The sequence below is a fragment of the Osmerus mordax genome, chromosome 2, assembly GCF_038355195.1.
Source record: "Osmerus mordax isolate fOsmMor3 chromosome 2, fOsmMor3.pri, whole genome shotgun sequence".
Taxonomy (NCBI): Eukaryota; Metazoa; Chordata; class Actinopteri; order Osmeriformes; family Osmeridae; genus Osmerus; species Osmerus mordax.
The window spans coordinates 16,034,181-16,061,907 of NC_090051.1; the positions used below are offsets into that span (position 1 = coordinate 16,034,181).

General features: G+C 45.5%; 2 protein-coding genes across 2 annotated transcripts in view; both read right to left on the minus strand.

Annotated features, from left to right (window-relative positions):
• Positions 1–1,951: 1,951 nt before the first annotated feature.
• Positions 1,952–12,419, minus strand: bard1 (BRCA1 associated RING domain 1). The gene is made up of 11 exons (XM_067258798.1): positions 12,328–12,419; positions 12,182–12,238; positions 11,703–11,851; positions 10,094–11,160; positions 9,479–9,559; positions 8,508–8,680; positions 6,474–6,600; positions 6,046–6,178; positions 5,105–5,197; positions 3,234–3,328; positions 1,952–2,650 (listed from the first exon to the last, which is right to left on the minus strand). The coding sequence occupies exons 1-11, from the start codon at positions 12,417–12,419 to the stop codon at positions 2,321–2,323; spliced, it is 2,397 nt and encodes a 798-aa protein (XP_067114899.1). The 3' UTR covers positions 1,952–2,320.
• A 3,705-nt stretch (positions 12,420–16,124) lies between these two features.
• abca12 (ATP-binding cassette, sub-family A (ABC1), member 12) overlaps positions 16,125–27,727 on the minus strand; it is a 30,625-nt gene continuing 19,022 nt past the window's right edge. Inside the window, exons 36-53 of the mRNA XM_067252091.1 lie at positions 26,784–26,877; positions 26,486–26,613; positions 26,279–26,366; positions 25,741–25,849; positions 24,856–24,910; positions 22,960–23,137; positions 22,694–22,809; positions 21,628–21,787; positions 21,165–21,418; positions 20,728–20,932; positions 20,454–20,563; positions 20,071–20,221; positions 18,074–18,208; positions 17,832–17,935; positions 17,356–17,448; positions 17,062–17,167; positions 16,581–16,718; positions 16,125–16,449 (exon numbers count right to left, since the gene is read on the minus strand). Of these exons, the coding sequence (XP_067108192.1) occupies positions 16,339–16,449; positions 16,581–16,718; positions 17,062–17,167; positions 17,356–17,448; positions 17,832–17,935; positions 18,074–18,208; positions 20,071–20,221; positions 20,454–20,563; positions 20,728–20,932; positions 21,165–21,418; positions 21,628–21,787; positions 22,694–22,809; positions 22,960–23,137; positions 24,856–24,910; positions 25,741–25,849; positions 26,279–26,366; positions 26,486–26,613; positions 26,784–26,877 (2,335 nt within the window). The 3' untranslated portion in view covers positions 16,125–16,338. The remainder of the gene's footprint in view (positions 16,450–16,580; positions 16,719–17,061; positions 17,168–17,355; positions 17,449–17,831; positions 17,936–18,073; positions 18,209–20,070; positions 20,222–20,453; positions 20,564–20,727; positions 20,933–21,164; positions 21,419–21,627; positions 21,788–22,693; positions 22,810–22,959; positions 23,138–24,855; positions 24,911–25,740; positions 25,850–26,278; positions 26,367–26,485; positions 26,614–26,783; positions 26,878–27,727) is intronic.

Sequence of the window (27,727 nt, forward strand, 5' to 3'; positions counted from 1 at the left end):
TCATGCTGACCTTTATATGAACTACCAACCAACAGCTGAGACAAGTGCTATATTAATTCACCCCCTGCTTTCTTCAGACCTGCGTTACCAGGAACTGGTATAATGCCCATTTAGTTGCTATGTCTACTAGATGGCAACAGAGCGCAACATATGGGATGGGCAGACAGTCATCTCATAGCTGCATAAACCTGAATAACTGTAACTGTAATGTATGCCTCCATTTAAAAAAAAAGAAGCCTTGTAGATCTAGTCAAGGTTACGACCTAATGCACTCAGTCTCCAGTTATTTTCTTTTGTGATTTCCTCTAAATGTCTGCTTGCACATGCACCAACCCCTGCCATTCTCAACACTGCTTTGTCACAGCCATCATGTAGGTGTACCACCTTTCACGAGACACCGACTTACTGTAGCTGGAAGCTATTAAAGATTGTTCTTTTTTTTAAACAATACTGTTACATAGTGTGCCTGAAAACCAACCCAGAGAAATATCTACTCTTGAGAGAAACACTGTTATTAAACAATCAATTGTATTACTCATGGGTACTAAGGGTCAGTTCTACAACTGCTATTTACTTCCACTGTTATCGTTTAGTTTCGACTTTAAATTTAGAAATATAGTAAGACAGTAAAGAAGAAAGCGTTTGGTTAGAAGTACTAATTCACAAACACACATCACTACATCATAACTGGAGACATAGTCTGGTACATCTAACCAAACAGCCTAGATTTGTATGAATTTCTAAATTCAATCACCCTTGGTGCCCTTCATGCTGTATAACATGTAAATATCTTCAAACATATAATGTGTATTCTGAAATCAGAGGTGGAAAAAAAAGAAAAATGCGTATTATTTATGAAGACAAAAACTATTTTGTTAAATAGACTGGAAAAGAAGTGTTATTCCGCAAGTGTGAGTTGATTTATTTCCTTCATTCCACCCCTCTTGCACAGAACAGTTCTTTTACCCGTTGCTTCCCGGGTAGCTACACACTCACCAAGTGAACACACTGATAGTAGATACTACAAACCTTCAGCACTGACAAATCCTGAATTACCTATGAACATGTTGAGTTGTACACCAGGCTACAGTAGACAGGTGCACCAGGGGCCACCATGTTGGCTGTATGCACTAGAAGCTGTCAGAATCCTGCTCGCTCAAGTCAAGCCTCAGCTTACAGAGGCTCGTAGTACAAACCCATATGCCCTGGCATGGGCATAGACCTTGTACAGAGAAAGACTGTTCAGAGACATCCAGGAAATAACACACTCCCAGTCTACCGTATTACGTTTCCTTCAGCCCAGCATGAGTTACAAGGTGCCTGGTAGTGCCTGTGCCTAGTGGACTGGAGTGAATAAGGGATCTCTACACACAGGTTCATTCCACATTCCAATTCATTACCGGAGTCAGACTGAGGCAGAGCTTCTGTCCGCACCACTAATTGCCTCCCTCCTTGGATGGGAAAGGGGGGAAGCAATTTAATGCAGCATGCAGCAATCAATAGCAATTAGCATCCCTGACTAATCCCATTGAAAACGGCGTCTTGGGAGACGGCCAGGAGAAGACCTCAGGGAAGGCAGGGCCAGAAATCTGCAGCGTTCACCACTGGGGAGGGCACTTTTCTCCCCATATCTCCTTGCCGAGAGAGAAAGGGAAAAGAAAACTTGTTTGTTTCTTTTCCAAAGTGGGTGCCAAGTTGGTGACTGGACAATTAATTGCACTGCTTTCATGTTCAGCTACTCCTATTTGCCCTGAATCGATCTTTTGAGGCCGAGGCCTTGTTTGTTTTAAAAGCTAGGAGTTATGAACTAAATAACCCAGTCATTCCCAATTACAGTATAAAGTATTTCTGGTGTTGGAGTTAGAGATGGAAATGCTATATTTGCCATCCATTAAAAAGCACTGCTTGACAAAAATATTCATTGCAACATAATTGGAACAAAACATGACTATTTATTTTTAAGGGCATTCCATTGTACTGTTTTTGTGCAGCTTCATTGAAACTCTTCCTTTCATTATGTGGCCGACATTGTCACACAGAATTAAGGAAGTCACAAATCTGAAAAACATTCAAAATGAAGATCAACATGCCTTAATGCCTTAAGCACTAGTCTACTGTAAAGAATGAAAGCACACCGAGTTAGATGGTTCCCATTCATTAAAATACAGAAAATGACTGTGAATGTTTCAAACGAGCTGTCATTATTGTGCAGCCAGGACAGAAGCTTCCATAAACACATGTCCCAGTCATTTGAAGAGCTAGGCACAAAGTATATGGTGGAAGTCTGGAAGCTCCAAGCCCCAGGTAGCAGGTCCACACCTCAGGAGACAGGGAGCAGCTGGAAAGCTGAGACACAGCTGATGATCCAGGAGGAGGGAGCGGACCACACCTTACCCAGGCGCACTCTGGGCGGCTTGTAGGACCCCTGGGGGTCGTAGATGATGTACTGGGTGCAGAGGGCCTGGTCCGACCCTGGCAGGGCATGGTAGGCTGCAGCGTTCAGGGTCTGCGTGACGTCACTGTGGGGCTTGGGATGCCTGCTCAGCACCTGGCCCCCTCCCTCTTTGACCAGCTGCAGCAGCACCTGCCTGGGGGGGTTCTTAAAGGAGCCCAGGAAGAAGAAGAAACAGCCGTCGAACAGCGGGGGCAGCTGGATGGGTGCGTTTTGAGTGGGAGCGTGCGTGTGTGTGAGAGAGAGACAGGGGGAGAGAGGGGAGAGATTAGTTAAAATGGCATAACAAGCAATAGTGCTGTTCCATTTTTTTCCGTTTTGTATAAAACGATCTGATGTGACAAACTCTTGCACATTAGGAAAAGCGAACGTTAAGGTATCTCATCTCAAGTTGAAAAAGATGTTAATCATACAAAAGTGCCCGCAGCCAAAAACAGGTTCGACTAAGATTCAGTCTAAATGCTAAATCCCCAAATCACCAGTCCTTAAGTCCTTACATAAGCATCAAGAAGAGCACGGTAATGACTTTGTTTCAATGCCAACTTTTACTGGGAACATTGCAGTTCTGCCCCCAAACCACTTGGCTGGCACTGGGCTGCTTAGCAGTCCTGAATCCAGGCACCAAACGCCTGCTATGAAGTGCATCAACAAACTCAATTGTTCCTCTCAAGCTTTTCAGTTTTCAGCTCGATTGCTTCCATTCCACTGAACTATGGGAACGTCTGTTTGTGTTCCCACCCCCAAAAAAGACTCAAATCTGCACTGGGCGGGTGTGTCTCACCAGGCTCCGCCTGTTCATGCGGCTGCGCTGGGGTCCTTCTGCCTCGTGTTCGGTCTCCTCAGCCCAGCTGGCTGCCTGCAGGCTCTTCTCCACCCCTAGGAGGGAAAAGGCAACAGGAATGTTCCAGTGGGACATGGAATGTTAAAAACCCAGCTACAGTTTACATAAGTGAACCGGTTGTGTCGAACATTTCCAAAGTGTGCAACCACACACTGTGTTCAATATAATATTCTGTTACCTTGTTTTATTTTTTATCCTATCTTTCATATTATATAGTTAACAGGGGTGTTGCTCTGAACTTCCCATTTCTGGATGTTATGAATTGGAAAATCGCCCTAAAGAATCGGCAGGGTAACCCACTTAATAGCCTTGCCATGTGTCAGATTATAATCAGCCAAGTGTGTTTGAGTGCTTTTCTCATGCAGTTGTGCCTGTCTAGTATGGTGACACAACTAATTACAACATGTGTACACTCAGCAGAGGTACAGAAGTCCTCAAACAAGGAGTGAATGGTACACACACACACACACAGACGCAGTCAGGGGGCGTAATTACATTTTGTGGTTCCTCTTAATTAGAGCTTTCATTTGGAGAGCCCCCGTCGTGGGAGCCCAGGCAGGGGGAACAGATACCGGGGGTTAATCCGGCTCTCGCTCCGGACGATACGGCCTGCTCGTTAAGCCCCGCGTCGCAATGAAACCCCATTAGCATATCAGCTAATTAGATTCTTGAAGGTGGGAGGAGGACAGGAGGGAAGGGGGGGGTAGTGGTTCTCTTCTGCATTCCCACAGTGAGCGCTGTGGCCTGCCCGGAATGGAACCAGACAGCGCCACCGAGGCCTCTGAAGCGGAGAGAGGGTGGGCGGCACGGAGCGAGAGGGAGGAAGGGAGAAAGCGTGAACGAGGGCAGGGTGGGCGTGCGGGCAGAAAGGACACGGAGCGAGGGAGCCCCGCTCTCTGAGGGCAGACAAGCTGTGTCAAGTGTTCATCCGCCGTGAAGAGAAGAGAAAAATCTAACCGCTCTCGAAAAGGGGGTAAAAAACGAGACGCGCGCACACTTAAAAGTCAAGGAGACGGACAGGGCAACACCAAGCTGCCAGATGACTTCAAAGAAAGATAAGTGACTGTCGAACAGCTGACCGCCTGTGAATATTTAGAGGTTTGCTTTGCTGGGAAACGGATGCAAAGATTGCAAGGAAATCGTCAGAGAATGGTGAATTGTCATTGTAGGAAAAAACCCCAAAAGATTTAAAAGAAGACTGATTCATTCATTTTCTGAGTACTTCTATGGTCCATAGAAATGCCCTAACGTCCTTATTTCCATGGGCGGCCTTCTTGCATTTCAAACAGTCAAGTATTTTGACACATGCACACACTGGCCTTGTATTAGCAACTGCTTGTTGCTCAAATGATGTAGCTTGGCTCTGTCTAAACAGAGCAGGAAGGCTAAACACACTGGAACACAAGGCTGTAGCTCCATCATAGTACCCATACTTCATCATACAGCTTTATGGATGATTCTACGGCACACTTTGGGAGTGTGGGAGAAATCAAGGATTTCCTATGTCCTCATGTTAATCACAATCAGTAGATCAGCTACTGCCCGATTATTTGTTTATGTATTCCATCTTTCTATTTGTTCCTATATACCGTATGTGCATTTGAGAATGTATGCGTTTTCTTGCTGTAACCTATTCTGTGTAAATGTGGGATGAATGAAAGATATCGTATGTGCGTATGTTAACTAACACAAGCTCGTCGAAAATCCATGGCGCGTAAGAAATCCTTGATTTACAGAAGCCAGGGCATCCGAACGACAGTCAGACGGACCGGCTGCGTTGTCTGGGTGATTGGTGGTGGGGGGCTACTCACAGCTGAACCCGAGGACCCAGCAGCCACTGAGGACGCCCAGCAGGGTGGTCAGGGTGGTGGGCATCGGCCCGTCTGGCACGACCACGTGGGTCACTGGAGAGGGAGGAGAGAAAGAGAAGGAAGACTGTGTGAACGCGTGGTCACGGAGGTCACCATTCCCACGAGGTCCAAGACACGCTGTGAAGGGTGCTCTTTGTTCGTCGTCAACAGCGTCACACGGATGAAAGAGCTCTGAATGTGGATCGTTTTCACACATATATATAACACGCCTTACATTATATTCATACTGTTTTTTTTTTTGTTTTGTTTTTACCTCGGCGATTGTGTGTGAAGGTAGGAGGGATTTATTAGAAACATATACATGTTTTTTCAAGCCTTTGTTCTGATTGATAGTTACACTTTTTGGAAACCGCTCCTCTCGCAATGGCTTACACAATGTGACAGAATTGTAATCAAAAATTAAACGCGGGCTTATTGCCTCTTCAGTCAAAAGAGCTCTTGGGCTGACAGCTGCAGAAAGACCTTAATTATATCTGCAGGCTCAACTCAGATGTTTGCATGCTACACACAGTAGCTACGGTTTAAATATGAACAATTCCCACACAGCATTTCACCATAAGCCCTCCAGTTACACTTTGAGAGCAGCGGCAAACCACCCTTTTCCGTTTCGTTTGAACACTGTTTATTCCTCACTTTGACAACAGTCCCAAATGGCCTATGAGCCATCCCTTCAATGATTTCCCCTTTTGCTGTTCCCTACTGCCATTACGAGACGGCAGCGAAACAACTCGGGCGTCTCCTGTTATTGCTGTCATTTGCAAAGCTCCACGAGTAGCGGAGGATCATCGCCTCCATCTGTGAGGAGTGACCCGGGAACATGCGACGGAGACGCTACTAAGAAAAAGAAACCCCAGCGAGCTTCACGTGGACTGGTACCGTACCTGAGCTTGAGAACGATTCGGCCTCGGTCCCTCCCAGGGTCTGGCTCAGTTTGGTTAGCCGAATGTGCTGCGACTTGGACAGCTTGCTGGCCAGAACCACAACACGCTCATCCCTGCTCACGCCATCAGACACCTAATACATCAGATAAAAGTCAATAATACAGTTATATATTATCCTAAGAGACAGTCTGCCAGACTGGAGGTAAACATAAGTTCTACGGTAACAGCTATTGTAGTACGAGCCAGTATATAGAAACAGATTAAGCCCAGTCTTACAAACCTTCATCAAGCACAGTAAGATACAAACTGCTATCCACTGACTCGATTTAGGCCGAATTATATGACCAGGAAGAATGATCTGCCATACTTAGGACAGTGCATTTGAAGAGAAGCTAGTTCGTGTCCTGCAATTGATGGTCCTACGGTACCTTGTAGACACTGGGCAGAGGACTGAGTGGGGCGGGTGCCGGGTGGGGTCCTTTCGAGGCTGCTTCGAACACTGCCTGCATCTCTGGGCTCACGGCGCAGTCCACGGGTCGCAGCCCAAACATATTCCTGCCAGGAGCAAAGACACAGCCCCTCGCTCAGATGGGAATCACACGGACCAGGAGAATCCTGACCGGACTGCAGATGGCCCGATAGGCGTGCGTGGGAGACAGAACCTGGGTATGCCGGTTTGGCTTCTGCTAACATGATCACGTCTTGGGTGAAGAGTATGAGCGCCTACACAGGGAATCATTCGAAACGGCGACAGTCTAATTCACTGCACATAGGCTTCACATGATCTAGTCGACAAGGCGGCTGTTAGACACGTAGGGTACTGCACGCAGGAGGCTGCACAGAGCGGGAACGTTAGACAGAACCCTCTTGTATGACGAGCAGAAGAGAGGAAGAGAGGGATGAGAAGAGAAGGAGGGGAGATAGAGGGGAAAACCACAGCGTGTTGGGTCTGAAAGATTAGGCGTCAGCAAAGATAACACCTGGGGTACAATTAATAGGTCCACTGGTCCATAAAATATTTCATTTGGATTCAACCCCCCCCCCCCCCCCCCTCCTCCTCATCCCACACGCAAACACGCCATGAAAAGAAATGCATCTCTCTGGTTTATGCAGCAGAACACCAACAGAATATCTAAATAAAAGTAAAGTGTGAAACATTTTTTAATTGTGCAGGGGAGGTGGAGTTTGTGGAAACAGTTATGATCGTGTGTGTGTTTTTGAGATAGGGCACTTTCTACTACAGCGGGGACTGAATATAATACCCCTCATGTATCTGTCCATAGCAATACTTGTAAACAAAGAAAGGGGACAGCTTTCATTTCTCAGATGGAAAAGGTGTCTGAGGATCCAAGGCTAGAGAAAATAAACAGTAAGGAAACCAGCCGCCCCTCAAAGACCTAATGCTGGACATGACAATGAAATCAACATTCCCCATGGAGATCAGCACTGTGTGCCAATCAATCCATTAGAGATGGCCCTGGCAGATCCATAGCTCTCTGCCCAACTCCAACGCAGCCTTCAAGGAGATGATTTGTGACTAAGAGAGCTAGGATGTGTGTGTGTGTGTATGTAAAGGAGACTTGGGGGGGAAATGAATTGATTGCGTGTGATGGGGAAGGATTGCATTTGTCTTGCGGCGTCATGACAGATTGGTTCAGTCCCTGTCTGTTTTGCCTTGCAGATGAGTAGCATGGCCGACCTGAAGAAATCTGCCACGCTGGCGTCAGTCGCCAAGGCCGGGGGTGCCACCCACCCACTAAAGGCCATCACCATGATGAGCTGAACGGAAGGGGGGGGGGGAGAAATAAAATCACAAAGTGGAATGGGAAGAGGGGAAAAAAAGATTGAGAGTGGAAAGGCGGCGGCGACTGTTCCTTTCGTTCGCCCCAAAACCTCTTTCCGTCCATCATCTGTAATTAGAGGAGGTGTCCTGTACCTACTCGCCGACATCCCAGAGTGCGTCAGTTCATGCCTTGCAGGTGTTGCACGATGAGGTCACGTGGCTGGTTCGTCCTCCGCCCAATCAGTGTCACCATCTGAACTTAAGGGACTATCCATCAACAGCACATTTAAAAACCTCACGACCACTCAGGGTGATTACTCACGGCCAGAGATGGCTACAACATGGAAGCGGCTCCACGTTTCACTTCGTACAGCCGTTTCACTCAAACCCCATCTCTGCCGTTTATAGTCAATACAAAGGACGACAGTTTGTACTGCGTCACTGTTGGACTGCAGTTCTTATCGCTAGGCAACCCGTTGATTCGATGACATAGAATGCCTTATTTATGGCTTGATGTTCATGAGCGAGCGACAGTAAAAATGCATTTCTTTTCTCAAACAGATTTAACACTTTGTGCAGTAACAATCCCTCTGGGTTACTCAGTTATTTATCTATCTGCAAAGCTGACGGATAGACACAGAAGAAGAAAGCCGAGTGTGTGTGTGTGTGAGGTACTGACAGCACGCTCTGAGAGGCTCCGTGCTCCAGCAGCAGCCGGGCGATGCCCGCGTGGCCGTTCCTGGCCGCGTCGTGCAGGGGCGAGTCGTTCTCGTAGCCCGGGGTGTTGAGCAGAGCGCCCTCCCTCAGCAGAACCTCAACCACGCGCTGGTGGCCCAAGTTACACGCCTCGTGCTGCAACACAGGGCCAGACGGCTGCTCAGTCGGTGTCAGTTCGAACTACATCCAGCTATCAAACATGTACCTACATTAAAACATTGAATCCGTAAAAAAAAAAAAAATGTGAAAACATTATTTCAAACGATCTGTTACGTTAATGCACTTAACGTTATCTTTTGAGGACATTTTATAAGGTGGCACAACGGTGCATCTGCCCCTTCTGATGTTATGCGAAGACTACGTTAAATGTCGCCCATTTCATTTCAAGGAAAGCGCATTCGTGCAATAAGGCTATGGGGAGCATGAGAAGTCGTATCGGTTTTTAACATGAGCGTTGAACGTCATACTGGGTGGCCTGAGATGAAAAACTGACAGGGCTGGAGGTTCAACAACAAAGTCAGACCTTCTGCCAGTTAACCATGTTCATTTACGCTTCAACAGGGCATACTGCTCGGCACCAAATCAGTATGCACATATCATTTACACACGGTCAATCAAATAGAGTGTTCTACAAAAAAACGATATTACCACAGAGAGAAGGAGTCAAGAGCCATTGTCGATATTTCTCTGGACAATCCATTATACAGAGTTGGAGTGTTATTAACATTTCTCAGACCGACACATTTGTGGTAGGAGAACAGCCATGATGTGTGTGTGTGTGTGTGTGTGAGGGTTAGAGGTCAGGGGACAATTCCTTAAACTGTATCAGCATATCTGACACCGCAGCATGAGTCTGGCTGTCTCCCTTCATTGTGTGGAAAGGCCAGACACAAGCGGAGTGCTTCTCTACGGACTGAATGAGAGCTGACTCACCAGTGGTGTCCAGCCTGCGTTGTCCTTCAAGTTAGGGTCGGCTCCCTGCTCCAACAGCTCCTTCACAGCCTCCACCTCCCCCTGTGAATGGGAGACCACAGGTCTTGGGTCAGTACTGGGGACATGTGAACAGGCCCCTCCACGCCTGGGAACGGATCCCAGACCAGCCTGGAACTGCTGTTATCAATCACTCCCAGCACAGGGACATTGATTACCTTGTATGGGCTCCAAGCAGGGATTACAACCGTGTTTACAGGGATTATAGAAAGCCGGGTATTCTCACAGGGTTGAGAAGGCTGTCTGATCATCTAAAGAATGAGATGGGCCATCGGAGAGGAAACACGGCTAGGGGGGATTTATACTAGCCAGCTCAAGCTAGATGTACAAGGCGTTTAGTGGAATCCCAACCAGATTGTAACATAAAAATGGCTTTATACATCCTCTCTCCTGTCCCCTTGATCGTGATACTGATTAGCCATCCAATTAAAGACAGCATTACTCCTACGCAAAATAGGTCGCCACCTATGCATAAGTCAATGATATTTTGATAGACACAGCTACCAACTCCCCTCTATTATTGTATTCTTAATCTCCCATTAGGCTAAACTCCCAGACCTTTATAGCTGCCAGATGCAGAGGCGTCTCTCCCTTGAAGTTCCTCTTCATAAAAGCAGGGCTGCTCTGGGAAGACTTTCCCCCAGACCCACCAGGGGTACCTGGGGAGCGCTTCCCCACGGAGGCCGGGGAACCTGGGCTCCCTCTCAGCTCTCCTCTGGCATTTCTAGTCATCCTTCCCTGGTTGGGGCTGGCTGGGGAGCGTGGAGAGGGCTGGACTGGTGTCCTCGGTCCTTCTGGGCGTCGACCCTGGCTGGTAGAAGCCCTGGGGCGCTTTGGGGTGCTCTGTGAAGCTCTGCCTCTTTCTGCCACTCTGGCTCTCTTGGGGGTGATCTTAGGAGAGCGGGGAAGGTCCTTTTCCACACCTCTCTGGCTTGATTTGGGACTTTTGGACAGGTTAACCAGTGAAGATGGGCTGGTAAGTGGACTCTGACTGGACTGGTCTTGGTCATCAGATGTGTGGACACCGTTTTCTGTCTGAGCCCCCTTTAGGATGCTTCTATTGGGGCTGAGGACTATGGATTCTCCTTGAGGGGGTTCCGGCTGCATCTCACCTGATAAGATAGCAGGGCTTAGGAAGGAGACCCTCTTGTTGGACATGTGGTCTCCCTCTCCTGAACTGATCTTCTCCCCTTGGGTCTCTCCCACAATCCCAATTCCCCACTGCTCATTAATGGCCTCCAGCCTGTTCCTTTTGAAAGCCTGCTTGGTCTGCTTGCGAGTGGTTGGCTTGTTCCCACCTGCTGCAGGTTTTCTGACTGCATTTTGCGGTTTCCTTTTTTTGCTAACAACCCCTTTGCCTCTTTTGGGAGAGGAGGGGTCGGAGTCTTGTGAGGAGGAATTGAAGTTGTAGATGGACAGGTCTTTAGACTTGGTTGTGGTCATCTCGGATGATGTCGAGGTAGGTTTCTCGGGCGTGCCGCCTGATGCACAGAGATCAGCATCCGTGGGGTTCTCCAAGCGGCAACGCACCTTACGGCTGCGAGGACTGAACCATATCTTGTAGTTTTTCTTTTGCTTCAAGACAGAGTTCGAAGGCTGCGTTTCAAGCTCAACAGGGGAGGGATCTACAATGAGAACACTCAAAAGTGAGTTACCCAAACATGACAGCATATCACTGAAGCAAGCATTAAGACCTGGTATTATAAATTTATTTTATTTATACTTGTATAATCAGATTATGTGACAGACAAGGCCAGCAACTGTCTCCAGAACGTCACCCACTGCTGATCTACTGCCTAGTCTGTAATTGTCAGACCCATTCAAGTTTTATATAACTGTCAGCCTGTAGGCATTGCATAAAGCCGCTACATCGCACTCTCTGTCAAAGGCTCAAACTTACAGTTGAACACCACCATCGCTAACTAATTGCATTGCATAATTACTGTCATTACCAGCCGGCTGAAAGCGTGACAAGGAAAAAAAAAAACGATTCTGAGGTGACATGTTAATAATATCAATCAGAGCTTAACCTGGGGGGACAAACCAAGCAGAGTATGAATCAATGGGTGGAGAGCTGATTTAGCAAGGTATATAACCACTTCTTTAATATTTAACAGGGAATTCTTTATGGCCTGGTTGCAGCAAGATTGATTGGCATGTAAGCTACCTGAGTTCTCTGTGGGGTTGAGCAGGGAGTCCAAACTGCGGAAGAGGTCTGTGATGTTGCTAAGCTGCCTGTTGATCTGGATATCCTTCACCCAGGCAGGGCTGTGACAAACCACACAGCCAGCTCCAGCTTGAGGACCAGCACAAGACCTAAAACAGGATGCTACCTTAGATGACGTGACTAGCTGTCAATGATGACAGTGATTCTTATTGACTTGTGTGCACATCGTGATGGCGTCACTGACATGAGGCAAATACAGTCAATCATTAGCTTACATGAACATTTATTCGTTTAGCAGAACAGTATCACATACTACAGTGACACACGAAAGTGCATATAGCAAGTGCAGCAGTGTAACAGCATTACAGTGGATAATATTAAATCATACCAAATAACAGAATGTGTACAATACAACATCCGATTTCAAACGCATCGTATCTGAGCTTGCTGGCTAAGTAATGTCTGTAAGAGCTCCTTACCTGCATAGCATGTGTTCGCAAATTCCCAGGCACACTGGTTCGTTCATGAGTTTCAAACTGTAAAGCACAATTTAAATGTTAGTTAGCTGCATATGTTAAGTCAGCTGGCATAGACAAATAAACAATACAGGACAGAAGTTCCTTACCATCTTGAACAGAGCAAAAGTTTACGAAAGTCTGCAATAGCCTCCCTCGTTCTTGTCCAACCTTTTACTTCGGTGAAAGCATTTTGATCCATGTCAATTTTATCTGCAGTCAGAAGTATAGTAACTTTCCACAACCAATTGATTTATCCTGATGAAAACCTGCTTAAACACGAAAACTATCCTACTTCCTACATCAGTTTCTCCCGCCATGCTTTCGCGTAGAAAGGGGCGTGGTAAAGCTTGAGGAGGCGGAACGTTCACGTAAACTACACCAAATTATAAATTTCACAACAAAAGTACATTTTTGTATTAAGATGGCTGGGATCAGGCTGGGATCAGGCTGGGACTTCATCAGTAGAGCTGCCAGCACTAGAAGAGGAGGAAACACAGAAATATGGACCCGGTAAGATACCCAACATCTACCTAAGCTATTTTCCCACACGTGACTTTTTTACGTTTGAAGTAAGAGTTCTGTTCATATCATATCCATGATGAGCGTTTGTGGGACCCTGAGGCAGTAATAACAATTATAATATAATATTAATATATATAAAAATAATAATTATAATAATATACATACATAAATAAATATCAGTTCCATTTCTTTTTTCATTCAAAGCAATCAGAAATCTTGGTGGCCAGACATGTAAATGAGGTGGCCTAGACCCGCAGGCCCCCTTGTGGCTACGCCCCAGCCTTGAGGTTATAGACTGGGGCTGTATGCTGCTTTAAAAAACAAAATCACCCTGTGGCATTCACTATTCCAGTCATGCTAGGTGGTAGATTTGACAGACTTACATGTGAACTTCAAAGTTAACTGCCCAGTTGCCTGTTTGGTATGTTAGTACTGTTAAGGATCAATGCATTCTTCTAGTTGAATTGCTTCATCATTGATGGATCTGTATTTTCCTCCAGAGACTGTGATGGATTTGTCTGTACATGTATGTTTCTTATGAAAAGTGTCTGGTAAGGAATCTTTGTAACTGAAGCAGTACCGCCAACACCCTGGAGCTTGAACTTCTCTTGTGCATGAGCCAAGTAGTTAGGTGAGTAGGAGGAGGAATATAGTTGCCATGGAGTTTTGCTTCTGTTTCAGACATGCAGACTTTTACTGGGCTGGAAGTTGGCCCATCTCTATGTGGCAACCATTTATACTAAACTGATGAACTGACACCTTGGATGAAACCATCTGCCAAAGAAATGCATGTCAATTAGTGTGTAAGGAGTATAATCAACAAACTCCTTGATGCTTGTCCCTGTCCACCTGTGCCCCTGAAAGCCTGTGGTGTGATCTGAGCTCTCTCATATCACAAGCTTCTTTGTTGAGCTGCTGGGGTCAGCACTGTGTCCTCCTTGTCCTTGTGAATTTACAAAGAGATAGAGGTTTCAGACAGAAATCTTACTCACTTAAATACTAGGATTTTCTTGTTTTTCCTGTAAGGATTTGATTATAGATCAAATCAGCTGCCTTAATGCTCTGGTGAAGAAGCTTTTTGTTGGGGAGAAACAGAGGCCTGAGAGGAGGACCAGCCAGCACCATCAAAATATTTCTTCTAAAGCAAATTTTACAACACAATGGTACCTTTAAAAAAAATTGTTGATTGAATCGGGAGGTTGCAGTTCACTGAGTTCATTAAGTGGTGCCTTGTTCAGCTGCTGGCTAAAAGACCAACTGTACATTCTGGGGAAGCATCCAACTGGCCAGTGTGACGTTAGGTGAACAAGATACCCTGTTTTGCTTTAGTGTGAGCAGCGTAGGAGGGGAAAGGAGAGACTGAGAGGAAGCCTAATGCAATGTGGTGTAATGAGACTGACCACGGGGGTGGGGGGTGTTCTTGTAGTAGAGTGTAACAGAAAGCGTGAAGATCTCCCCTGTTCTTTAAAAAAAAAAGCGTAACTACGCTGACAAGTAGGTTTTTAAGACCTCACTGCACTCCAGTACAATGGGTGGTGGTAATGTAGCAATAACTTAAAATGTCAACCGTCTAAACACAACAAAAAGCTGAGTATTGAGATGTATCAAAAACGACAGGGGGCAGTGTACAGACAAAGCTCACCCATGTCCCATTTGGTTGCATAAGTATTGGTCAATTGGGCCAGGAACACCCTGCTGTGGTGGGTATGGGGGATTGTTGGGAGAGGAACAAAGGTGAGGTGAGGGCTTTTGGATGGGTGATTGGGGAGAAGGTGGGGGAGTACGGGCTGGAGGCGAGGGTGGCTGACCACGCACTCCTGCACAGTAGGTTGTTGTGTGTGCACCTTTAAAGATCCAATTACATGCTGTTTTTGGATGCTTTTATATATTTATATATATATAAGTGTCTTTCCCGAAATTCAGCCCTGGTGCAGAATTACAGCCACTACGAGCAGTCCCACAATGAGCTTTCCTCAGGACGTGCTGTTTCTGTGTCTGTAGCTTTAAATGCTATGAGGAATAAAGAGGCGGGGCTAACTGCCATGCTTCGGTAGTTTGCAAGCCATGATGTCTCGAGGAAAAACCAATATCGCGCTCGCACGGTCGTAGCTAATTTTCTCATTGGTGGGCCAAATTCTCTATGCGGGCAAAGCAGAGAAAGGGGAGGTAACCTTCCTCATTATGACGACATAAGGAGAGGATTTTCAAAACCCAGCATTTCAGCTTTCATTTTCTCAAAGACGGAGAAGAATACCCAGGGCTTGGTTTACACCTATCGAAATTTCTAGCCACTGGGGGACCAAAGGCAGGCTAGGAGAATCAATATTAATGTTAAATAACGTCCTAAAGTGAACATTTCATGTCATGGGACCTTTAAGTTGGATGCGATCTGCCAATCGAAGGCAAAAAAGGAGTAGTTCGACTATAGACTATGGTAACTTACACTATCTCAAAATAAACCAAATAAATCAACTAAATACAAACAAAAAAAACAGCTACACGGTAGACCATTGTAGTGTAAAAACATAAAAAGTATGCAAATGGTATACTTTCAAAACATAGATGGAGATAAGCTAAGCTACTCCCAATTTACTGCCTGCATAACCTTGGACTCACAATATCATGTTGATGTTTCTACTACAAGCTGATTTGTTATTAATTTATTCATAAAGGTATGTAGTTTATTGTAACCAAAACCTCTTGAAAAGATTCTTTGAACACAAAACATCAGAACTCAAGAACATGATACACGATAAACATTGAATGCTTTGAAATGAAAAGATGTCCCCACTGTAAACCCACTTTTGCAATAATGAGCATAGCTACGAAGTTGCACTTGCATTTGAAAAAATAGCTTTATTAAATGTATAAAAATGAGTTCAGTACATTCAAGTCCATGTGGAAATGTGCCTTAAGCCATATAGGGAAAGTGTCTATAAAATATTCAGCACATTCTTACAGTGAGAATATGCCCTCTGAGGAAATTTTCATGAGAGGGGAAATGGGCGGATATTTCAATCGTTTTTTTTTTTTGTAATTGTGAAAACATTTTTGTGTTTTCTGTATGTGATTTATACCACAGTATGACACACAGGTCATAATGTGTATTTGAATATGAGTAAAAAGCTGATAATTCCGATCTGCTTTTGCACCTCCACCATAAATATATAGATTTCCAATAATATTACAATACAAGATCCTTCATTTGAGAAACCCTTATTTCTATTTTTGGATAAAGTAAACAGATTACTGCACAATTGTACATGGGTCCAGCCACTGTCATGCACCAACATCATGATTTTTTAGGCCACAAACATAAATAGTAATCATCAATGGCAATATCATGGGGTGGCCTATAACAGAAAGGTGTTTTTTCTGGGGCATTATTTAATTATTCTTTATCAGGACATAAAACTTAAATATATAGAAACTACATCAAAGACAAAGAAGAAAGTGATTAAGTAATTTTATCAAGGTGACATATATTTACGTTAAGCTCCTACAGAGATGATTATCGGTTCACGTACAGCAGTTTTCATAGAATGTGTCAACAGACATTGCATTCCAGTGCATTGGAGACAAAATGACTGTAATCCCTATGTGTCTACAGCCTCAATGGAGTCAAGGCTGCTGGAATCTTCTGAACCCTCGTTGTCTAATGGGATTGTCTCCATGCCAACCTTCCCCATGGCAAAGTTAATAAATACCTAAAAAGGAGATAGATGATTCTAGATTATCAGTGCTGGCACATGTTAAAACGCAGACATTTCAACTATTCAGTCTCTCCCACATTCTTAATGAATGTCCTTGTTCTTTCCCTCCCTCCCTCCTTCCTCACCTCATCCAACGTGGTCTGGCTGACAGAAAAGTGCTTGATCTGCAGTGTGGCCTTGTTGGACTCCAGCTGGTCAAAGATGTCCGCAACACCTCCAGGTGCTATGGGAACGTGGTACTCCACCATGTTGGAGTGCTGGTCCTGTGGTCGGCAGACAGGAAGGGGCACAGTTACACTCCAAGCTGGAAGATACCCTGACTGGCATTGTTATCATCCAGCCTGGTGGACAGATTTTAGTGCCACCATGGCAGAGGTCTCTCTGTGACAATCATACTCTATATAGTACCTGGAGAATACATAGTTATTAACCCGATTCCCACTTCTCCCCTGCTGTTTAGGTAGTAAAACGATGTTTGTATTACATATATTATATAAAGTATTTGCATGAAACAAGTTAGCCATGGTGTTAATCCTATACAGCGATACAATAAACAGATCCATTCACAGACTAAAAACTAACTGTGTGACCTAACTAGTCCAGTACCTTGAGGTATGTGTTTGGGAAATGTTGCTGCATGAAGTTGGTGAGAACCTCCACATTGCACAAATACATTTTCAGGTACATCTTGACTGTGAATCCGCTACCAAACCTGTCGGGAGAAACGGTAACAAAGACATTTTCATTACTGGGGTCAATATAATCATCAGGGAGGTAAGGCTTCGGCAGAGCACAGAATAAAAGATCACACAGGGGAACAATAGATGGCAGACTGCAAAGGACCAGAGGTGACTAATGGCCGGCTGGGAGGGAAAGGTGGAACGGAGGGAGAGCACTGACCGGTTCTTAATGTGCTGCAGGGAGCCCAGACACCTGAACTGACCCTTCACCATGATGGCTAGACGGGTGCACAGTGCTTCACACTCCTCCATGCTGAACACACACACACACACACACACACATCAAAAATGAGTAGAGCAAATAAGGTTGCATAATGTTTATCACATTGCATTGTGTTAACCCTCGTGCTGCCTTCGGGTCACATGACCCAAAGGTTCATAACGAACCATCGTTGTGTTTACCCAATTTTACCCAATACAAAAACAAATTAAAATAATTTTCTTTTAACCTTTGCAATGTGGGGGGTCTGAGACAGCCTAGCTGTTAAAAGAAAATGCTTCACTTTGTCTTTGTATGTGGTAAATCTGTCGCAATACGACGGTGGGTCACAATGACTGATGGGTCAGAATGACCCGAAGATAACACAAGGGTTAAGTGCTGCAGAATTGTGGAGATGGTCGAGAGGGAGGTCGTACCTGTGAGAGGTGAGAACCACAGCACACTTTCCCTTCACCTCCTCGGAGATGATCTTCCACAAGTGGCGTTTGGAGCGAGGGTCCAATCCCGAACTAGGCTCATCCTGGGGACATAGACAGGTGGGCACAATGCCAGAAAGACAGAGGAGAAGAGTGGAAAGTTAATTCTGTGAGAACCACCTAGTCAGGAGACAAAACCGCCATCGTCATGTCTATGGAGAGATGATGTGAGTAGACCTCACCAGCAGAAGGATCTGAGGGTGTCCAATCAGGGCCAGGGCTGTGGAGAGCTTCCTGCGGGTTCCACAGCTGTAGCTATCAGTGATCTTTCGCCTGTGGTAGTTCAGCTCAAGCTTCTGAAGCAGGTGGTTTACCACCTGTGAGCAAAAAATATAAAAAAGATGCAGAATTGGTTTCGCAGTAGTACAAAGTATAGTTCTATGGCAATTATGCTGTGGAGATGCATCTAGTGGGCATGCATTTTTCATGATGTTTGGCCATCAAGACCTTGTGTGTTTAGCTAATAGTTTTCATTATTGTCCTCAGTTATCTGGTTCTATTGTAAAATGCCCAAGAGAAAATGAGGATGATGCAACTGTAAAAAGATGGTATGTAATATATAACTTAACGATAATGTGAAGGGCACTTGATTGACAGATAATGTTGCATGGTTTGTTGCATAAATGGAGGCTGCATTTTCACACCAAAGAAACTAACAGTTTATTTACATTATTTAAGGTGACATGTACCACTAAAACTATCAACTGTACTCTAAATTATGTACTTTTATGTCTTTTATCTTGGGGCCACAAATCAAAGGCATGAGGTATTTTCAATGGGCTGTCAGAATTTCCACATGAATAATTCTTATAATCCAGGTTAATGGCCCAAGCTGAGGAGCAACCTTTAACACCTTTAACCATCTATTTTTTTTTATAGGAACACACACTTCACTACATGAACAGTGCTTTATATTGGCTTCAATCAAGTAAGCTTTACCATACAGCACAAAAGGCATGGTTTCTGTTGCTCCTTAAAGTCATTTTGGCATTTTGGGTGATAGCAAAATAAAAGACTGAAATAGACTATACTGTATACCTCATTGTAGGTATAAAAGTCCCTGTATCATAGATTTAATCCTGCACAGCCTTTTAGACTGACCTTTGGTGTCTCATCTCATTAACAGTGGTAAAAATCATGGGACTGTAAACCTGCCCATTAAGACCAGTTATCATTACTCCAAGTAAGGACTGTCTCCTGAAGGGACATTATAGAGCTGAGGGGACATATATATATCCATCTTTGAGTTAGCCACATTAGCCACCACTAACAATGCTGTGCCCATTATAGCCATTGTTGTTCTCAGTCAGAGGTAATGGCAGAAACAACTGTGATTAGAATCATCCGCATTTGGTCTGTGTGGCCCTTGTGTCTATTGGTGACATCATCAAGGGCTCGTCGCAGCCCATCAGCGGTATGGAGGGCAGGGGGAGAGAGGGGAGAGAAATAGGGAGGGGTGAGAGAAAGATGGAGGCCTTGGGAGTCGGCAGTCATATTATAAAATCACACACTGACAATCACTGGGAGCTGGCTTTTTATCTCTTTGCCTGTGGATCTAGGTCACCATTCCTATTTTTTTCGTTTATTTAATTCTTATTTTATTTATTGAATGTGATTTTTGTGTTTTGGTGCTTTGAACTGAACTCACTTAAGACGTTGTCTAAAACATTAAATGGAAAATCTAAAATGTCATAATCTCTGATCGCCTGGCCTCTTATTTTTTCGCTGTCAGGGTAAGAGGGAAAACATCTCAAATACTCAGCATAATCAGGACAGACTGCAAGATTGCTTTCCATTCCAAGTAATGAATATGGAGCCCACGGTGACGCGGGAAGCTAAATTCTCTGATCATACAAGGATCTCTTTAAATGGAAATCCATCATGATTCATAGGCCCATTCACACAACATCCTTTAATTAGAAAACAGGTGCCATAAAAGCAGAGAGAAAAGCACAGCTACTGCAATGTTGATGCATACTTAGTATGGCCTCAAGTGTTTCCTTGTGCACTGTACTACTTCAGTAAGCCTGTAAGCATGTACTAGCATACTTGTAAAAGAGCATTGCTGTACTTTGGTCAAAAGAATTGTTAAAAATGCCTTTGAAACGTTACATTTCATGGGAAATAGATGTGACAACGTTAATATCAATTTTTTAAGTGGTTCTCTCAGCAGTCTTACCCGGTCGATCTCCCTCTTGGAGATTCCTCGTATGCGGGCATAGAAGTACAGATGCTCCTCTCCAGTCAACAAGTCATCCAGGGCGTCCACTTGGGGACAGTAGCCAATGTTTATACCCTCATTACGGCAGTCAATGATGTCTACCATTCTCCTGGGAAAGCGCAGGCACAAAGAGGAACATGTAAGTGGTGGCTTTAAGTATAGGGTCTCGTGCTAAATTGCTACCTCTCGCTCATTTGCAGTCAAACACGCAGACCCTGGTCACGGGAGGTCCATAACGCCTCAATCTCAGTGAGAGACACCAAATGAGTTTGTTTCGGACGAGCATCCCCAAATATGGCGAGTCATGAAAGAGCTACACGGGGCACACAACCGCCACTTACCCATCCCAGTCCTTGATTTGTGCTGTGCCATCAGTGGGGCTGACGTCCCCAGTCAGCATCTTGAAGGTTGTGGTCTTCCCTGCTCCGTTCACCCCCAGCAGGCCAAAGCACTGCAGGTAGGGACCACGCATCGCATTTCACTCAACTACTGATATTAAGGAGAACCTCCTCTGCTTTCGACAAACTTCATTAAACCCTACTGTGGTATCTGACGTTCTAAGGACAGGTTGCGACATGTAGATGCCGGACAGAACCTCAGGGGAAGTGATCTTACCTCCCCAGCTGGGATGCCTACACACAGTCTCTTGACAGCATGGACCTTCTTGCTGAGGTGCTGGTAGATCTTGCTCAGCTGGTTGACCTGCAGCAGGTCTGAGCGGGCCGACCCGCTGGTCACACGCCGGTACTCCGCCTGCACGTCCTCATCCTCGTCCTCAGTACCCGCGGGTTGCACCGTCTTCCTGCGGCAGATCAGAAGCCTGGAGAGGACGGAGACGGAGAGAGCGGAGAGAACAAGACAAAGACGTTGTCGGTGTTAGTGCCTACTGAGAGACATCAGAGGAACTAGTTTACGTTCGAATGGCGACCGGTTTCATTCCGACCCTATTAGCTTGGTTCTGCTTCCCTTGCTCTTCATCTTCTGGCCCGGAAATCCAAAAGGAGTTCTACCTGACCGACCCCTGCCCCCCTCTGTAAACCCCCCGGACTCACCTGACTCGACGAATGAGCCACTTGTTGAGCAGCAGTCGCAGAGAGAAGAATGTGATGCCTTGTAGGAACAAGGAGATGAACATGGGGCCTATGGTGTCCATGGCATAGGGGCTCTTGTAGGCGTCGATTCCAAACGCATTGAGGACCTGCACCTGCATGTCAATGCGGGCCAGCTCCATCAGCCCATTACCGAAGCTGAACTGGGGGAAGATCAGGAACACGTAGCTCATGGTCCTGTAGACCTGCTGGATGTTCTGGTGAACAGAAAGGGAGGGGGGGGGGGACATCAAAAAGGTAAGTGAAGAAGAAAGGGTCAGTGTCATTCTCCTTGAGTGCCATTGTCCTTTGGTAACTACAGCAAATCATCAACATCAACGTCCGTGACTCTTCCCGCAATTGCAGGTTACAGACCCCAAATTGAGGCCTGGATCGTGTCCAGTCTCTGTCTAGCAAGCACACTCACCTCGTCATTCTTATTGAGTTCTCCCAGGAAGTAAACGATGGATGTGGAGATGATGGTGTTGATGCTTATGAGGAGGTTGATGGACACGTAGCTGATGAAGGCCATCTCTGGATCCTTGAACACGCTCGACAAGAGATACATCCAGGGGAAGGTAGCAAAGCTGAGAAGATAGTAAAAAGCAAAACAATGAATAGGTCTTTTCGTTCTCTTAACACTTAACACAAAAATAAGGACGCAAAGCTGTTTAATCAACATGCCTATATAGAGGATACCTTATGAAGTTTTTCAATTAGAAACGTGTTTGCTTAATTGAATGTCTACAACCTTGAAAAAGGAAGCGCAAGAGAGAGAGAAAACAACAACAAAAAACGTGCATCTTAAAGGCAAACACTTGAACTCAAAAGGCGTAAGATAAATCACTTGTTCTTTCTCCTATCTTCACGGTTAACACTCTCCGCCACACTCCTCTTACTCTAAATGATCTGCTTTTCATTTGATTGCAGTGCCTGCTAGGTCAGGGACAAAATATGCAGCTGAAGTGTTTCAGACAGAACCACTATGTGTAAAGCTATAAAGTGCAACACGGGCACAAGAGTCAGTCCAGGTGGATAAAGAATTTGACTGCTGTGACTATGGTCCTGTGTTATGGACCAATAAATCTCTTGAACTTTACAGTATGTGATTATTATTCATATGAGAGTCAGTTGTCTGTATAAAGAATTGGTGGTGCTGAGCTAGGTTTTATTCTATGATTTGGGAGAACATTTGCATTCGTAGCCTGAAACTAAAACCGAAGACAATATCAATGGGCTTTGATTTTATCAGGAATCCCACTTTGTCTAGATGGCCCTCTTTATCTAATATAAAACCCAGATTAAAATCGTTTCATGGTGTTAGAAGTACAACAGAAGCTACATTTGCAGACTGAGATTATTCAGTCAAATTAATTCAAGGCTACAGCTATTTTCCTTCCTTTTTCCTTTTCCATGATAAGCGTCTGCACAGTAATACACGCATTATCGGTGTCAGCAACATTCCTGTCACGGTAATGAGGCTGGTCACTCACCCGAATAGGACCAAGAGGATGGTGACAGCCCCCAGGTTCTGCTGTTCTGTGAAGGCTGGGAGGCCAAAGGCTGCCATGACAGCCAGGGAGAGGGTCACTGGGACCATGTACAGGGTCTGGAGGTGACACATGGACAGACTGCTCATTACATCACAAACACACAGCGCTTAAACCGTCTCACACATCAATTGGTAACACATTGTTCATCTGTTCAATTTGACCAGGCTGTCCCTGGGAGAAGGTGGTGTCTTTTGGGGTTATGGTACCATGTCATAGAGGAAGTTGATGGTCCAGTAGAAGGGTTCCCCAATGCCAGCGATGTGCTGGAGTCCTTTTGAGCCAGTATGGTGTTCCTGTACCTCGTAGATGACAAAGCTGGCTGTCACAATCGAGAAGCCCGTCAGCATACAAAGAGCCAGCAAGATGTGGACCATGCCTCGAATCCTAAACATCAGGCAGACAGGGATTGAGAATGAGAGAAAGAAGGATGGAGTTGTGAATCCCGCTTGGAAGCATGTTTCTCACAGTACCCTGCGATTCATATCATGTTGAAGGAGTCCGAATAGCCCTATACACAGACAATCCAACTCAAACGTTCCATTTGCTGTTCTCAAACATCCAATCTACGTCCTCATGTGTATTTATGTAAGGAAAAGCCATGGTTTGCCCGAACTTGTGTGGTTCTCCCTGTGCAGGAGAGGTCATAACACACGCCAAGCCTTAAGGAGGCACAGAGCAAGCACAGTAAAATATATACAAGCTTGTTAAGAGAGATGCTTAAACCCCAGGGGAGATATAACAATGGCCACAAACAAAATAGACAATTTTGCAACTGGATGTAAGATGTCTATAAAACAGCTCATGCTACTGGTGAGATAGTCTCCCGATGGAGAGATCCCAGCTGAGCCAGTGGCGAGCAATGGGCTCCGCGATCAGGGGTCCTTTTAGATATTACAGCACCCCTCTGTTCCCCTGCTGTGTCTTTGATCTCTCCATCCCTTTCCAACGCGCCACTCGGCCGCAGCTACTTCCGTCCCCTATCGGCCTACTCCATCCACTCGTGAGTCGTCGAGAGACGTGGTATCCGAGGTTTTGGTAGAATCTGTCGAATCTGTTCGGCCTGCTCACTTTGGTCCCGGTTGCAGGACCACAGACCAAAGAGAGGAAGCTGAGCTCACTGGAAGCGAAGCTGAGAGAGCAGCTCTAATTATCCAGCAGCGTGAGGCTTGTTATCAAATTGACCTCGAGTTACAGTACTCCCAAGCCCCACAGACAACAAGCCCCACTTTACAAGGAGGACAGTGTCGTACTGGGGTAGGAACCTCTTTAACTCCAGGTAGGCAAATCAATAACAACCTAGGTCCATAATACCAGTCTCAGTAGAGTGGAATACATTGACAAAACTGAAATCCAATAAATACAGTCGGTGCAGTGGGAGGGGGAGCGTGAGAGAGGAGTGGCTGAGTTGCCGCACAACCCTGTGCACTAATGAGGTGCTTGGGGAACGTCCTGGTCAGATCAGGCCACTGCCCTCTCGTTTATGAGTCACTGCTCAGCACTGACCTGATACCTGAGACTGTGTGTGCAGGTGGGGGAGAGAGAGAGAGAGTTAGAGGGAGAGCGAGAGCAAGAGAGAGAAAGAGAGAGAGCAAGAGAGAGATAGAGAGAGAGCAAGAGAGAGATAGAGAGAGCAAGAGAGAGAGAGAGAGAGAGAGAGAGAGAGAGAGAGAGAGAGAGAGAGAGAGTATGGAAGAAGGGGGAGCTTGCCATACATACTACAGAGGTGTTCAATCCCCGAGTCCTTAAAATAGCCTGCAGTGTTTAAAACTGCCATGTTTGTGGAAGTAGGGTAGAATCAATCCACCTCTGCACCACCTTCTGAGTAAACACACATTATATTGGGCCCCTGATCAATAATGCAGCCTCAGGAAAATCCATTTAGAAAATCAAATATGGCTAAATACAACAGTCAGATTGCCCTAGACCAAGACAGTGATGACATGAATCTAAATGTCTTAACAAGTTGCAGACAGGTTAGCGGCAAAATGAACTGAATTCAATGGGATAATGATGAAAATGTCATCTCATGATCTCTGCATTAGTTTCAGCTAGCCTTGGTGCAGTACTTCATGCGAGGTCAATTTGTCCCATTTTGCTCTTACATGGTATCTTCTTCGTCCACTTTACCAGGATAGGGATGGGAGAACACAGAGATACCTGTATAGAAACAATAAGAAAACACACGTTTTCTTTTTGTTACATAGCATATAGCGCACAATGAACACACAGAATGTACACAGTTAACAATGGCACGACGACTCTGCTTGAGGCAATCCCTGAAGACTCCTTTTCCATCTCAGTCTGTTAGTCTACAGGTCACATTTAAATGATTGCATCCCCTTCCCCCTTTCCCTACTCTCTTATTGACTGGGAGTTGTGGAGGCTGAGGGGTATGATGTGTGTGTGTGTTGCATTAATCTTGCCCACAGGCAGACAGTGAATCTCCGGTACAGTGCTGAAATGGGACTGAAACGTCAGTCTGCCTCGGTTCAATCCCTCTGAGCAGCTCTCTGTTGCTCATCTGTATACATTCGGCGACGTGACGGGAGGCCTGAGGACACACAGCGCCCCCTGGCTGCGGACTGAGGAACTGGTAGCTCTGCCCTGCTAATCCAAATGGGTGCTACACTCACCTCCCAGACCCAATCAATCACATTATATCATTTTAAAGGTCTCTCTAAACATGACGAAAAGCTACCCGGGAGCACTGTTTGGAGAGAGAGAGAGTAAATCCCTTTCAGCAGATTAGGCGGGCCACAGAGCCAGCAAGTGATAAATGGAATTTGATTGCAAAGTGATTTTGTGTGGTATTGGCCCTTTGTTAGACCCTCGAGGAGCCAGAACACACCGATATTTGAATACTTCAAATTAGAGTTGTTGTGCTATTCCAGTGAAATACTCCTTCTCGAGGACCATTGTTTTTATGTGGGAATGTTACTGCGTGGTGCAGAATCCTAGTACATATTTGAAGAATGTGTGCTGCTCACCATATTGCTGTGGGTCCTTGGCAGCAGGAAGGCTGGAGCGTAGAATAAAGTTGTTCAGACTGTTTAGGTATGCCGGAATGGTGTGGTGACCTTCAGGGTTGTACCAGACCTACACAGGCGAGAGAGAGAGACAGAAATAGAGAAATAGAGAGAGACAGAGAGAGACAAAGAGAGAGAGCGAGAGAGAGAGACAGAGGGAGGGGGTGGGGTGTATTGTGTTATGCCTATACATTCTTCCATGCTTTTCTATAATTAATGTCAACCCGAATGTTCCAAGGGGCGGTTTCGGAACGATGCAAATAAAAGCATCATCATCTCAGGAACATTTCAAGCAAAAACATAACAGCAGCAAGTGCAGCGATAAACCATGTTAACGATGACAGTGATAGTGTAATAATGCAGCTCCATCTGGGGCCAGGCATCTTAGTGCATCTGTAGCATAATGCCTCCAATTATAAACTCAGGCATAATTGACTTAACTATAGCAGAACGAGAATGTTTGTTTGGAGGTTTTGGGTACAGGTACTACATTATTTACCTTGGAGAGGGTTCTGTTTTTGGGCACTTCCAATAGGTCCATCTGCAGACTTGTAGGGAGTGGCTGCCCAAACGACCAGCCTCCATACCTGTGGAGATAATGTTTTAAATACATTTGTATACAGTTACAGTACTGTGACATAAAGAAAAGTATTGATATATATGAGAAAGTGAGACTAGATATTGTTGAAGTCTTTTTTTTTTGTACCTGTCCCTGATGAAGTTGTTAGCTGTGGAGAGGAGATAGCTTTCTACATTGAGACCAGTCAGGTTGTAAGCAATCTGGGAGGAGGGCAACTTCTTATGAGGAGGCTGGTACTGGTGGTTCGGACACACCTGAAAGGAAATTAGAAGGGAACACAAATGAATCCCGCACACAACCACGACCACACACACATAACAACACCCCAGCCAACCCCAGCCACACACACAGAGGCACAGCGACTGACGCACACAACAGATGTCCAGTCACTGTGTTACTTGCCTTCGAAGTGGCTCGTTCTTACCTGTTCCTGATGGGCACATTTGCAGGGTTCAAACACATCCGAGCTATTCCCCTTGGTCTCCCAGGTGTCTGGCTGTGCGTTTCTGCTGCACACCCTTCAACAGACACATTCACAAGGTGAACCAGTGGGACGAGAAGATGAACACGTGCACACGTGAAGTGGTTCACAATAAGATGACTCCGTCGCACACAAATCCACGCATACACTTTGATGCATAAGCGCGGCAATATCCGTGATCCATATGGCTGAGCGTAAATCACACATTTATTCCCATTTAAACTGTCATGACATCACAGACCACATCTGTAGTCAGGGAAGCACTGCGACACTCAGCACTCCTCAGTGATTGTCCACAGGGCATCAAACTGAAGCTCTTCTGCACGACTAGATGTCTCTTTTTTTTTGGCTGACAATTTTATAGTGCCTCTAAGGTCTGGTTCATGAGTGCCAACATTGATTTGAGTGCCTGTGAGGGGAAATCTATCCTATAAACACAGAGTGTTTATGGAATACAAATGATTCTCGCACTGCAGAGGGGCTTCTAGGCTTTAAGCCACAAATACCATGTGGCTTTAAGCCACGTATACCATGTGGACAGTCCAGCGAAGAGCGAGTACGGAGAATGGTGGTGAGAGAGAGAGACCGAAAGAGAGGGAGAGAGAGGGACAAAGGATGACAGAGAGAGATAGAGAGCTAGCGAGAGAGAAACAGACACAGACAGAGAGACAGGAAGGAGTTCGAATAAAACAAAGTGGAAAACAGAGGGGGTAAAGTAAGGAATATCAATGCCAAAACTGGATGCAGAATGATGACAGATAGACAAAGTAGGACACAATCAGTTAAAGAGGGACAAGGCCAGTAGGGAATGTCGTGAGCCAAAATGCTAAACGGAGGCGGTACTGTCAGTGCAGGTGGGAGCAGAGACAGACTGGTGGGACTGTGAT